Here is a 14,827-nt window from a genome sequence, read left to right as displayed (position 1 = left end):
TAGTACATGTTGGTGTGTTCACAGCTTATTCACACTGGTAAGTTTAAATTAAAGCATGCTTTATTATGTTTCGTAGGAAGATAGAAATAGCTAAGCTAAATGACCCTTTACCAACTCGGCCTTCAGAAATGTTTCGCCTTTATAAAAACTGACTGCGTTGGCGATCGAGATACACGACTCATACAGCAGCTTGCTCAAATTTCATCTATTGGACGCGCTTACATGAATCAACTCCACGAATTGTATATATTTTTCAAGTTGGCAAGCCTTTGGAACAGGGTCCTATTTGTCTTGGTACTGTCCCTTGATTTTTTTTTTTCTTCCGTATGATCCATTTTAAACAAGATTGTTGCTCTCTCTCTCACAATGAGTACAGCTGTGTAAACACAAGCTTTGGCCATTAACAATGGCTAACCAGCCCCCACAATGCATTGCGAAATTACGTGCTCCTTCGAGCCTTATATAGAGTGGGTTGTGTGGTAATGAAGTAACAAGACAATGAAAATAAACAATGGTACAAACAATCCTGATGATATCAAGAGATGTAGCGGAAAGCCAGAAAGTACCAAATGGATAGCAGAGTCTATTGAAACACTTGAAAAGGTCACAGGGGATATTAAAACTAAATGGCCCATCACACCCTAAATAACACTGCACCAGCGCCACTTAAGCACTTTGTCCGGTTTACATATGCTGTGACAACTAGACACACACAAGCCTCCACCAGGGGGCACTGTAGCGTACCCAGATGTAAAACATTTTTTGCACAATCAGCCTTTTCATATAAAGTCATAAAGGAATGGAACGACCTCACAACAGACTTGAAAAGTTTAACAGATTATTGTTCATTTACATTTGAAGTTAAAAAGTGGCTTTGGAGCAATCAAAGCTGCTCACACGGTCACTAAGGTGGCCACAATTTACAACTATATTTGTTGTAAATTGTGAGGTGTGTCTGTTAAAATCATGGTTGTTTTTAAAAATAATGACAGACATAAACAAGAGCATGTATTGTCTTTGTGTGATTATGTAAATTAGATGTGGTTGTATTGTATATTAAGTATGTGTCCATGAAAGGGCATTTTATGACTTTTGTTAATTTGATTACGTGATATGATATGATTTTATTGTCCTTTTATTGCATGATTTTTGTATCCCTTTAATTTAGGTGGCCAGGGACTGCAGATGGAAATGAGCTATTTAGCTATAATCTGGTACAGAACATATCTGTTTTACAGCTTAATGTTTCTGTGCATTGTCCCTTCAAATAAAGACTAAACTAAAACTAAAACTCAAATAGGTCCTGATATAGAACATTTCCTCAAGCTAAGGCCTTGGGCCATCAGACTTAATTTCTTAATTCCTGTTCATACACAATGGAGAATCAACCCTTAGGACAGTGTTTCTTAACCATTGCTGGACCGCGAGTGCTCTCTGGAGGGCCGCCAAAAAACATGTTTCCCAGCTGTGGTCCATATGGGGCGCAAGCGGTACTACACCTTTCCACCACTTGTGTCAGTAATGACAATCTTAAACAAACTGAAAGAGTCTGGAGCTAATGTCAAAGAAAATGTCTTAAGCGCAAAAAAATATGACCAAAGTGGTAAAGCTGTATATTTATTGACAGTTTACCTAAGAACAATATTCATTATTATTTTAGTGTATTAACTTTAGCACTAGTCTTCAGTAATGTGGACGCTGTATCGATACGTTGTGGTGAAGAAGGAGCTGAGCCGGAAGGCAAAGCTCGCAATTTACCGGTCGATCTACGTTCCCATCCTCACCTATGGTCATGAGCTTTGGGTCATGACCGAAAGGACAAGATCACGGTTACAAGTGGCCAAAAGGAGTTTTCTCCGCCGGGTGTCGGGTCTCTCCCTTGGAGAAGCTCTGTCATCCGGGAGAAGCTCAACCTAAAGCCGCTGCTCCTCCACATCGAGAGGAGCCAGATGAGGTGGTTTTGGCATCTGGTCAGGATGCCACCCGAACGCCTCCCTAGTGAGGTGTTTCGGGCACGTCCGACCGGTAGGAGGCCACGGGGAAGACCCAGGGCACGTTGGGAAGACTATGTCTCCCGGCTGGCCTGGGAACGCCACGGGATCCCCCGGGAGGAGCTGGACGAAGTGGCTGGGGAGAGGGAAGTCTGGGCTTCCCTGCTTAGGCTGCTGCAACCGAGACCCGACCTCGGATAAGTGTAAGAAGATGGATGGATGGATGGACTTTAGCACTACATGATTTTATGTAATTATATCGTTTGTCAGGTAATTGTGAGTCTCTTTTCGTGAATATGTTTTGTTAGAACTTATTTTTCTAATCAGTCTGACCTAAGCCAAAGGTTATATGTTAAACAAATAATATTCTTTGCATTTAAAAAAAAAACAACATTCAAATAATTTGACAAGGTTGTAAACTGTAAGTAGGTTAGATATAATTATGGTTTGGTTGGTAGAGAGTTCCTGGTTCGATCCCCGGCTTCCGCCATCTTAGTCACGTCTGTTGTGTCTTTGAGCAAGACACCTCACCCTTGCTCCTGATGGGTCGTGGTTAGGGCCTTGCATGGCAGCTCCCGCCATCAGCGTGGTGAATGTGTGGGTGAATGGGTGAATGAGTACCTAGAAGGTAGAAAAGCGCGATACAAGTATAACCTATTTACCATTATTGAATGTGATTAAAATCACGAGTAAGATGACTAATTGTGTGAATGCTCCAAAACATTCGCACACATGGTTTTCTTTCTTATTCTTCGTCTCCAGATTTTGGCATGTTCTACCTTCCGCATATTTCATCTGATTCAAACCGTTCTAACTTCAAACTGTTCAGCCAATTCGGGAATCACAGGCTTTCCCTTGACGGATTCCAAAAATTCCCCGATTTTCCAGAATTCTACGTTTTCCGGGACCTTTTTCCCCTTCAAAATGAATTGGCCATTTTTTAAAACTTTCACCATTTCCACATTTTTCAACCGATTAAAAGCATTCCACCTTCAACATGTTTCACCAACTTGATAATTCAAACAACCTTTATTTCCAAGTCTGAAGAATTCCAAAATTCTCCAGAATTCCTGGTTTTCCAAAAACCCCTATTTCCATCCTTTTTTCTGGCGTCTACTCCTTCAACATTTTTCAACGCATTTCAACTGTTCCAACATCCAAACATTAGGATAAAAAACTAAGTTGTTTTTTTGAGCTATAAAAATTCCATCCATCCATCCATCCATCATCTTCCGCTTATCCATATTCCAGGAGTTCGGTAATATCATTTCTCACTTCAACATTTCTCGACCGATTTCAAAAATTCCAACACCAACCATTTCAACTCATTCAGACCATTCAAGGTTTTTTTTGTTTTTTTTTAACCAATTTTTTAAAAAAAATCCTGCTTTTCCCAAAATTCCCAAATTTTGGGGAAATTCCAATTTAAATGAATGGAACATTCTTCAAAATTCCACAACTCCCACATGTTTTATCTGATTCAAAATTTTCCAACTTTAAAATATTCAGCCTGTTCAGGAATTGCTCCCTTTCAACAATTCTAAAAAAATCCCAGGATTTCAGTTCAACTTCAGCATTGGAGCATTCACATGCAATTCCTTCGGGAATTTCCTCATGTAGGTCAGTGTTAATATCTGTAGCGTGATTTTGGGTAATGTGATCAAAAAGGTTAAGAATCCCTGCCTTAGGGGACACCTACAATATCTGCTCACCAAGGTAAATAGTGAACAATATTACCTTAATGCTATTGTATTTTTTTCAACATTTATTATCTAAAATTTTCTTCTTAAAAGCGATGTTGACATTGTGGTGTTTTGGGATCACAAGTTAAATTGATTTCAGTTCATTTCAATAGATCTGAGATACGAGTTTTTTGAGCTATGTGCTCAGTCGTGGAATTCAATTTGCTTAGTTAGGGTACTACTCTAAATTCTTGACTACGTCTCCGGTTCCATATCGGTCGGCGTCTGGTCCCTGACTCAGACCAGACCAGTTAGTGAACCATGCTGTACAATATCTGTTAAAAACCATTGGTACAAATTAGAGACAACCATCAGACAGACGTACCGACAGAAGTGTGTCTCTGCTCAACAAAAGAAGGTACACTTTTAAATAAAAAATAGGGGGAAAGTGATGAAGCTGCTGAATGTTAAATGGTTTGCAGTTAACTTTGGTTGACAAATGAGATGGAAATAAGGTGAACGCAACGTTGAAAGCACAATTGGTTATCCTGTGGCACAGTTCTGTGACTGCTCCATGGGGGGTCTTAACATAATATGGATTGAAATTCCAGCAGGGCGGGACGGGGAAGGCCTTTTCCGGTATAGATTGGTCGAGTAGCTGGCTTCAGCTTCCCACTAGACTGACCCAAAAGGGAGGGGTACTCAGCTGAGGTTAAACCAGGGTTCTTGTCTGCCTCCCTGCCGGTGAGGGTTACGGTCGTCCCCATTTTTTTTCAGCGCTTCTTGGTCATTCAGTGAACACTGGCCTCACTTTCAAGTGACCCTAACGCCGTACGTGGGAAACACATAACAGCTGTCACAGTTCTGCTGGCCATTCACTTCCTTAACGTGACACTAAATTCATCCATCTGGTTGACTAACCGCTGGTGCCGGTCAATCCCTCTTACTGGTGGTTGATTCTCGATTTCCGGAGGTCCAAGAACTCATCCCTGCTGATTGATGTTCTGTTAACTGGAAAACTGGTTGACCACACAAACTCACATTCCATCCTGACTGGTGCTTTGACATCCTGCCAAGCTTTTTATCCATTTTATTCGACTCATTAAAGAATGTGAATTTGTCGCCATGCTGTAGTCCATGGCGATCTGGTCCGCTGGCTTCCGATATCGATTCAGCCCAGCTTTGATCCGTATTGATTCAGTCGGTTGGCTAGCATTAGCTTTTCTCCAATCATCCATAGGTGCTGTCTCTTTTCTTCAGCTCTCCACTTTCAGCTCCAGAGGCAAAAGTTACTCGTGGTTTGGCAGGTCGAGCTTTTCTCCGCCGGGGATAGGTACAGCTTGCCGTTGGCGCAGGCGCAGAGTTCGTACACCCCCGTCTGTTTGGTGTAGGTGGTACCTGCTGCCGCTCCTTCCAATGGGTCCACTGCGCTACCAAGTGGAATGTTGCCCAGACGGATGATATTTGCATCTAGAAAGATCTGAAAGCAAAAGGAATGCAGGTTAAGGACTTGACTTTTGATTGTTGATATATGTCATACAAAAGCATGATCAAGTGAGAAACTAAAAAAATAGTTAAGCCGATTCTATAAAAGATTATGGTTCAGTTCATTTGGGTATGGTCCGTGCTGTCTTGCTTGTTATGTATGATTTTACAGTATCGGTCACCTTGTCTGCAGTGGCAACAAAAACTCGGTCGCTATTTTTTTGGTCCAAACTGAAATTAACTGAACTTTTTGGCTATGTAGCTAAAGTTTTTCCTGGCAGAGGGCTTAGTGCGTCTGCCTCACAATACGAAGGTCCTGAGTCGTCCAGAGTTCAATCCCGGGCTCGGGATCTTTCTTTGAGGAGTTTGCATGTTCTCCCTTTGATTGCATGGGTTCCCTCCAGGTACTCCGGCTTCCCCCGACCTCCAAAAACATGCACCTGGGGATAGGTTGATTGGCAACACTAAATTGGCCCTGGTGTGTGAATATGAGTGTGAATGTTGTCTGTCTATCTGTGTTGGCGATCCAGTGAGGTGGCGACTTGTCCAGGATGTACACCACCTTGTTAAAATGCAGGAACGTATCATGGATTCTGTCTCTATTAACTTAAAAATGTTGTTACAATGTTGGGTACTCGTCAAATTGTAAAGTTTCCCCATTTTGGCCTGAACTTGAAAGGCGTTTTTGATGCCTCTGTTCATGGGGCTTTGCAGTCTCAAGTCTTAAGTCAAACTTTCAACCAGATGGGGAGGAGCTCTGCTTTAGGCAACGAGAAAACACAAGCTATAGTAGGATAAATTATTATTTTTATCTAATCTTGGCATGCACAAAATAAGACTACTACTATTACTTCTTTCTAAAACTTTGAACCCTGCGGCTTATAAGTGTTATGTTGAGGTGGCATCTTTATGCGGGATCGGTCCTCCCAGATGCAGAACGGACAACTCTGGATGTGAGTATGAAGGTAGGAGATGATTTATTTCTCATAAATCATACACCGTAGATACAATCAGACACCAACAATAATAAACAGAAAAGCTGGCTGACAGCATGGGAAGCTATGGCAAAGCTTAGCGCAAGAACAAGAATCAAGAATCACATGAATAACCAACGTAACTTATGGAGCAAACAAAGAAGCCAGGACGAGTGACTAGCAAAGGCAGGCTTAAATAATGTATCTGATTTCAAACAGGTGAGCGTCCCGAACACCAGAGGCAGGTGAAAAATCACAAGTTACCATGGTAACAAACTCAGGAGGTGCACAAACAGGAACTGAAGGAGTCCAAAACAAACAGAACATAACTAAGCATAACATGATCCAGGCCCACGGATAATGACAATAATAATGTGCGGCTAATTCATGCATTTTTCTTTCCGGAGGGCAATAATAAAAGGTAAAAAACAAACAAACAAACAAATAATCAATAAGAAGGTGTTTTATTGTTTGTGCCGAGGCACCATTTTTAGAAAAGTTCGTTCACTGCAGTACCTGTTAGTGTCTTTCACCAAAATATCACCGTGAAGTTTAGCTGATTGAAGAGCTTACGCAGCTAGTGGGTCCATGACCATGCCCTCTATTTTGTTTGATCAGCCGTTTTACTGCCGTGTTACATACACCGTTTGGAAACAATTAAGGTACCGTATTTTTCGGAGTACAAGTCGCTCCGGAGTATAAGTCGCACATGCCGAAAATGCATAAGAAAGAAGGAAACATTTATAAGTCGCACTGGAGTGTAAGTCACATTTTTGGGGGAAATCTATTTGATAAAACCCATCACCAAGAAAAGACATTTGAAAGGCAATTTAAAATAAATAAAGAATAGGCTGGTTATGACAGACTGAATAAGTGTTTGTTATATGAAGCATAAATAACCAACTGAGAAGGTGCCTGGTATGTTAACCTAACATATTATGGTAAGAGTCATTCAAATAACTATAACATATAGAACATGCTATACGTTTACCAAACAATCTGTCACTCCTAATCGCTAAATCCCATGAAATCTTATACGTCTAGCTTCTTACGTGAATGAGTTAAATAATATTTTTGATATTTTACGGTAATGTGTTAATAATTTCACACATAAGTCGCTCCTGAGTATAAGTCGCACTCCCGGCCAAACTATGAAAAAAACTGCGACTTATAGTCGGAAAAATACGGTATGTAAATAAACATTTGCAGAATCTTTTTGTGTAAATAACTCATTTCACAACGTATACATCTAGTCTAGTCCGGCTAATATATGATTTTTTTTTTTTCTTCTTAAATTTAGTGGGTGTGGCACATATACCAGTACACTCTATATTTTGAAAAAATACAGGAGTTTTCATTCCTCACGAATGCTAAGTTCATCCATCCATCCATTTTCTACCGCTTATTTCCTTTGGGATCACGGGGGAAACTGGTGCCTATCTCAGCTACAATCGGGCGGAAGGTGGTGTACACCCTGGACAAGTCATCACCTCATCGCAGATGCTAAGTTCAGCCAGGATTAAATAATTAATTGTTCTGTTTTTTTGTTGGCTTGTTTGCAACACTTTCAAAGAATGGCGTAGCCTCGATACTAGGCTTTGTATAAACATGTTTGGCATAAACATGTATAAACACAATTTTGACAGTGTGGTCCTGGTATAGATTAAAAAATATATATATTTCTATTACGTCCTTGAGTAGTCCTGTAGTTCTAGTGTTAAAAAACACTTTCCCTGGATACAAGCAACTCTTTTCTAAGGATAACAACCATCGTCAGCTCTGCAAAATGACCCAAAATACAACTGTGGTCATCCGGAAGGCCCAGCGGGGACTCCACCTCTTGAGGGTGCTGAGGAAGAACAGACTGGAGAGGCAGCTGATGGTGACCTTCTATCGCTCGGCTGTCGAGCGCCTGCTGACGTACTGCATAACAGTGTGGTACGCCAGCTGCACTGAAGCAGACAAACAGGCGATTTAGAGGGTCATAAAGTCTGCACAAAAAAATCACAGGCTGCCCCCTGCCCTCCCTGAAGGATTTACATAACTCCTGTTGCCTTAAGAAAGCAAAAACCATCACCCAAGACAGCACACACCCTGGTTACCACCTGTTCCTCCTGCCACCATCGGGCAGGCGCTACAGGTGCATCTGAGCCAGAACAAACAGCCTCAGAGACAGCTTTTTTCCCAGAGCTGACTCCACCTTCTATCGCTCAGCTGTCGAGAGCCTGCTGACGTACTGCATAACAGTGTGGTACGCCAGCTGCACTGAAGCAGACAAACAGGCAATTCAGAGGGTGACAAAGTCTGCACAAAAAAATCATCGGCTGCCCCCTGCCCTCCCTGAAGGATTTACATAACGCCCGTTGCCTTAAGAAAGCAAAAACCATCACCAAAGAGAGCACACACCCTGGTTACCACCTGTTCCTCCTGCTACCATCGGGCAGGCGCTACAGGTGCATCAGAGCCAGAACAAACAAGCTTTTTTCCCAGAGCTGACACCATGTTGAACTCTAACTTATAATAATAATAATTCACCCCCGTACAATATACTGCCCTAGTACCCTACTGTGCAATACTACCCTTCGAGTGCAATACGTCCAACACTGATTGTTCTGTATATTGTACAGTATTTTGTATTTCGACAGTGTTTTGTATATTGCACAGGATTGCTTGTTATTTTTATTGGATAGTAGTTTATTTCAATTGTTAGTTTTTCCTTTATTTTACCCCATATTTGTTCCCACAACCGCACCTTAAGTTGGAGTCTTTAATCTCGTTATATGCAAATATAATGACAATAAAGTCCATTCTATTCTATTCAAGCGACTCTTTTCCACCTCTTTTAAAAAAAAAAAAAAACTTTCCAAAAATCTAATGTTGGGCAAAACTTCAAGAGTTGTTCTTAAATGATTTCCAATCCAAACAGACGAGAGGGCAGTTCGAGGTCTTTGATTTTTGGACGGACCAATGGTTCTGATTGATCAACTACCGAGGAGTGTCTGTTAAAACAGAGGAAGATCGAATGCAGGAAAAAAGTATTTCACTCTTTCAATTTTAAGATGGAAAACCAAATGAAAGGGTGACTAATAACACATTGACAGCCCCGTGAGGCAAGTGCACATTTAATGTCATTTAGAGGTTGTGGATTGAAGCGGGGGGGATGGGATTGTAAGTAAGCGGGATGACAATCCAGTTGTGAGTGTACTCGTATAGAAATATGGGGCATTGAAAGGAGAAAAAAAACCAACAACATAATGGAACGGGAATGGACAGGAGAGGAGAGACAGATTCACACGTGAGAAGCAATTACTTTAACTAATGATTTCACTCTGGCTGACGGCGCATATCTCCACTCAACACGAGGGTAAAGAACAGTTGCATCTTAAATTGACTTTTTAAATATCAGCGTCGCTAAAAGCCTGCATCCATCAACCCCGAACACCCCGCTATGCACTGTAGGTTTGAAAAGGTGGGGCGGTTGGGTTGGGTAGAGTTGGCCGTGCCACCAACTTGAGGGTCCCAGGTTCGATCCCTGCTCCCGCCGTCCTAGTCACCGTCGTGTCGTTGGGCAAGACACTTTACCCACCTGCTCCCAGTGCCACCCCCAATGGTTTACATGTAACTTAGATATTGGGTTTTGCTACGTAAAGGAGCTTTGAGTCGCTAGAGAAAAGCGCTATATAAATATAATTCACTTCACTTCAAAGGTCTCACATTATTTCAATCATTGACTCAACTCTCTTTGTATAAATACTTGCGGTCCCCTCAGGCGCTTGTATATGTCAGTTGGTTGTTGACGAACCCCAAGATGCAGAGATGGAGGCAGGCATCGAATGGGAAAACATGATTTAATTAGAATACAAGAACAAGAACAAACAAAAGGGGACCAACCAAAAGCGCGCACGAGGCGGATAACAAACTAAAAGAGCTAGCATGGGAGCAAGAAAACAAAAGGAGCTTAGCATGGAAGCTAGCAAAAACAAAAGGGCCTAGCGTGGAAGCTAGCGGGTAGCAAGCAGGAAAACAGAAGTCATAACGTGTCGTACAAAAACAAATTGAAAACAAATTGGAAGCAGGGAACACAAGACAGTAAGCTACATACACAAAGCTACCAAATATAGCTTACCGCTACGCTGCAACAACACGACACGACAGGAGCAACAACACATGACAATAATCCAGCAGTGACTGGACGGGAAGACAGGTCTAATTAGGAGCGGACTGATTGACACCAGGTGTGGCCAGGTGCGAATCAGCAGCAGCTGAGGGGGAACACAGCACTCAGGGAGAAAGACAGGAAACCAACAAAATAAGAGTGCTGACAGGAACTAAGGACAGGAAATACTAAACACAGAGGAAAAACTTAAACACAAACAGACTGTCAGTGGCAAGTCTGATGGTATAAAAAACAATTTGCCATCATTGGACCGTCATCGATTTGTTGTTTGAGAAATAAAATGAATCGCAATTTTCATTTGTAATGATTCTTAATCAATTAAAACATCTGAATTATTTTTTTTATTTTGTATCTTTATTTTTTTGGTTTCCTGTTCGGCCCATTCAGACAAAATATATTGTTGAATCAGTGGCCGAGTGGTTAGAGTGTCCGCCCTGAGGTCGGTAGGTTGTGAGTTCAAACCAAAGACTATAAAAATGGGACCCATTACCTCCCTGCTGGGTTGAATCACCAAAAAATTATTCCCGGGCGTGGCCACTGCTGCTGCCCACTGCTCCCCTCACCTCCCAGGGGGTGATCAAGGGTGATGGGTCAAATGCAGAGAATAATTTCACCACACCTAGTGTGTGTGTGACAATCATTGGTACTTTAACTTTAGAATCAGAATAGTTTTATTGCCATTGTTTGAGAACCGGTTGCCAAACTAGGAAAACACATAACAAAGATTAGGTAATAAAAATGAGCTGGAACTGAACTATCAGATTTCGTTGTTGTGCATATCTGATGGCCGAGGGGAAAAAAAACTGTTTAGGTGGCGGTAGGCATGGGTCTGGATGGACCGTAGTCCACTGCCTGAGGGGGAGAAGGGAGAATAGTTTGGGTCCAGGGTGAGAAGAGTCAGCTGTGATCCGACCCACACGCCTTCCGGTCTTGGAGGAGAACAGGTCCTGGAGGGATGGGAGCCTGCAGCCCAATGACCTTCTCAGCAGCACGTACCATGCGCCGCAGTCGATGCTTGTGTTGCCGGGGAACCACACGGTGATTTAGTGCCCATATCTGCTGATATATTTACTTTAGAAAATAAAACTCTTGGATACTTCTCATTTTGCTTTATTCGAATTTGACTTTGACCAAAGTATTGGTATTGAGATATGTGGAGACTGCAATATGACTCAAGTAAATAACACCAAAATGTTATATATTTCATTGAAAATGTAGAACAACATACAGTGATAAATGATAAATGGGTTGTACTTGTATAGCGCTTTTCTACCTTCGAGGTACTCAAAGCGCTTTGACACTACTTCCACATTTACCCATTCACACACACATTCACACACTGATGGAGGGAGCTGCCATGCAAGGCGTCAACCAGCACCCATCAGGAGCAAGGGTGAAGTGTCTTGCTCAGAAAACAACGGACGTGACGAGGTCTGTACTAGGTGGGATTTGAACCAGGGACCCTCGGGTTGCGCACGGCCACTCTCCCACTGCGCCACGCCGTCCCCAAATGGGGACGTATAGAAATATGGGGCATCGTCCCCAGTGCTCAAAAATCCATCTAAATGTTTTAGTACGACTTTGGTAAGCTATCAAGATTGTACTGTGCTTCAACGTACGAGTATTATTATGGTGTGTGTAGAAGGTAAGACATTATCTGGCGTGTTTCTTTCCTACTGGTGCCTGCTTATCTGTATTTGGGATCTGCATAAGTTCTGAAAATGTGCACGGGTCCGCCTTTAGTGGATAAGCTTCTTCTTTTACTCTATGTTCTTGTTATGGGACATTCATCCTCCACTGTTGCCATTTCTAATACAAAGTGGTTGTTACGGTGGGGTTGCAGCTTGATGCGAGGTTTGTTCCCCCGGGATGCAAACGGATCACTCCGGACAGGACTCAAAGGTAGGAGCATGGTTTATTCTTAAAAATCAAACACGCACCAAAAACACAAAACAAGCAGAAGGAAAACATGGGAAGCCAAGGTTACCTATTAGGACAAGAAGCACAAACTCGGAGACAAGAACAACCTCGTAACTGTTGCATGAAGCAAGCAAAAAAGCCAGGATGAGTGTGGCGAGAGAGGTGAATAAATAGCTCACTGATTAGTGGTCGACTGCAGATGAGCGTGCCGACCATTACAGTAGTAACCAGAGGCAGGTGAACCAAATTAATCCCCATAGAAACCAAAACAAATCCAGAGATGCACAAAACATGAACTAAAGGAGTCCAAAAAACAGCAGAAAATAACAAAACATTAGACAGCAGTGTAAAGTTCTTACTTACATCCATCAGTAAACTCGTCATGACAGCACTAAAAACATACCGGTGTGGTGAGTTCACATCATTCACCCAAGGAACCTCGGTTATTAGAAGTGGCTCTTTCACGGGATACGAGTGAGCCCCGGATGATGAGATGCTGCTCCCTTGTTGATTTAAGTAAAGTCTGAAAGTCATTAAAACAATTAGCTCCATCTTTTGACACTTCTTCCACTCCCGTCCTTGCACGCTACACCGCTACAACAAAGATCACGAAGAAAAGACGCTGCTGAAGGTGAGCCACGTAAATAAGACCGCCCACAAAACGGTGCATTCTCAAGCGACTGTCAGAAAGCGTCTTGAAGATGATCTGTAAAACATCATCTATGCAACATTTAGATGAAAGAACCACCATTACATGTTATGTAGACCACAAGGAAGCGTTTTACATTTACGAAAAAATTATAATTATATGACCGCTTTAACGCGCCCTATAATCGGGTGCGCCTTTTGTATGAAAATAGACCTGACGAGACCCGTTCATCGGCAGTGCGCCTTATAATCCAGAGCACCCTATAGTCCGGAAAATACGGCACAATGAACATTTATCAGAGCAGTTTGTCTATTTTACAGAGGAATGCATTTAATCATAGAACTGGTAACATATGTTATTAAAAATATTGATTTAGTATTTAGAATCCTTTTGAATAATGATAATGGAGTCTGAGTCGAATCGTTACCAACAAGAATTGAATCGAATCGCCCAAACATTCACAGCCCTGGGTAATATACACACACGGTGCATGTACATCGTGAGGCATTGATACTTTGAGGCACTCACCTTTTGTTTATTTTTGGTTTAAGCATTGGATACTTTTTTACCTGCACACTGCCTCCCGCTGTTTCCGACATCTACAAAGCAATTAGTTAACGGCGGCCACCTACTGATATGGAAGGGTATTACACCATTACTCTGCCGAGCTCTAGAAAGCACCGACCACTCAACAACAACACATAATTTGCAGACTATAATTACTGTTTTGCAAAAAAATGTTTTAACCCAAATAGGTGTAATTAGATAATTCAATGTTTATTTATTTAACCCTAAATCCCAAATGTCTCAAAGGACTGTACAAACCATTAGGACTACGACATCCTCGGAAGAACCCACATAAGGGCAAGGAAACTATCAAGATTGTGCTGTGCTTCAACATACAAGTATTATTATAGTGTGTGTAGAAGGTAAGACATTATCCAGCATTTTTCTTTCCTTCTGGTACCTGCTGATCTGTATTTGGGATCTGCATAAGTCCTGAACATGTGCAGAGATCCGCCTTTAGTGGATAAGCTTCTTCTTTTACTCTGTGTTCTTGTTATGGGACATTCATCCTCCACTGTTGCCATTTCTAATACAAAGTGGTTGTTACAAAGACAAGATATTTGATGTTTAAACTCATAATCTCCCACAGCACACCAGACTGTATTTCACGGCACACTAGCGGTTGAAAAACACTGGCCTAATGTACGGCATCATTCTGGTTGTGCTAACTGACCTCGAAGCAATTTGATTCGGTAAATGGTGTTATGATAAATTTGACCAGTAGATGGCAGTCATACATAAGAGATACATGACTGCAATATGATGGCAGTGAACAACACCAAAACTTTAAATGTTCAATTGAGAAAATAGAACAAAATGTTTTTATTACGACTTCGGTAAGCTATGAAGTTGCACCGCTTGATGGATTGTCGGCGCATTAACCTTCGTCTTGTGTTAGGCCCGTTTTAGTTTTTAAATGCATAAAAACACCACATACATTTATTTTTTTGCATCAAAGCTTTTTGACTTTGTCAGGAACCTCTTTGTCAACAAAATAAAACATTTTAATTTTTTTCACTAAATTATAAAAGGCTCTGGTAGAAATTATGCCCTTGGTGTTGTTAGGGTCGGTTTCGACCCGGTTATAAAGATAAGATGATAAAGCAATGATAAGAGCCAAAACTGAACACACTGACAGCCAGCTCCTCTCCCAATCATGTGAGCTTTAGTGGATTCTCATTTTACCTTGTTATCCTGTACAAAAACAAACAAAAGACGGACACTAAAAGTGTCACTTTTTGCCTTCTGATTTTGTTTTTTTATTAGTTTTGGAACTAGTAATCTATTTCTCTTGGTTTCAATTGCTTGATTGGTTGTTTGTTTGATGTTGGATTTCTGTTGCTGAAAAAAAATACGTTTTAGCCTTTTTCTTGAAATAAATA

General features: G+C 41.5%; 1 protein-coding gene across 2 annotated transcripts in view; it reads right to left on the bottom strand.

The window, feature by feature from the left end:
* Positions 1-14,827, bottom strand: part of LOC133538702 (zeta-sarcoglycan-like) — a 466,471-nt gene that overhangs the window by 16 nt on the left and 451,628 nt on the right. For both annotated transcript variants that reach the window (XM_061880418.1, XM_061880419.1), the window contains one exon: positions 1-5,153. This exon is cut by the window's left edge and continues 16 nt beyond it. In XM_061880418.1, the coding sequence (XP_061736402.1) occupies positions 4,944-5,153 (210 nt within the window). In that variant the 3' untranslated portion in view covers positions 1-4,943. The remainder of the gene's footprint in view (positions 5,154-14,827) is intronic.

The sequence above is a fragment of the Nerophis ophidion genome, linkage group LG20, assembly GCF_033978795.1.
Source record: "Nerophis ophidion isolate RoL-2023_Sa linkage group LG20, RoL_Noph_v1.0, whole genome shotgun sequence".
NCBI classification, from domain to species: domain Eukaryota; kingdom Metazoa; phylum Chordata; class Actinopteri; order Syngnathiformes; family Syngnathidae; genus Nerophis; species Nerophis ophidion.
This window is presented reverse-complemented; position numbering and strand designations above follow the sequence as displayed.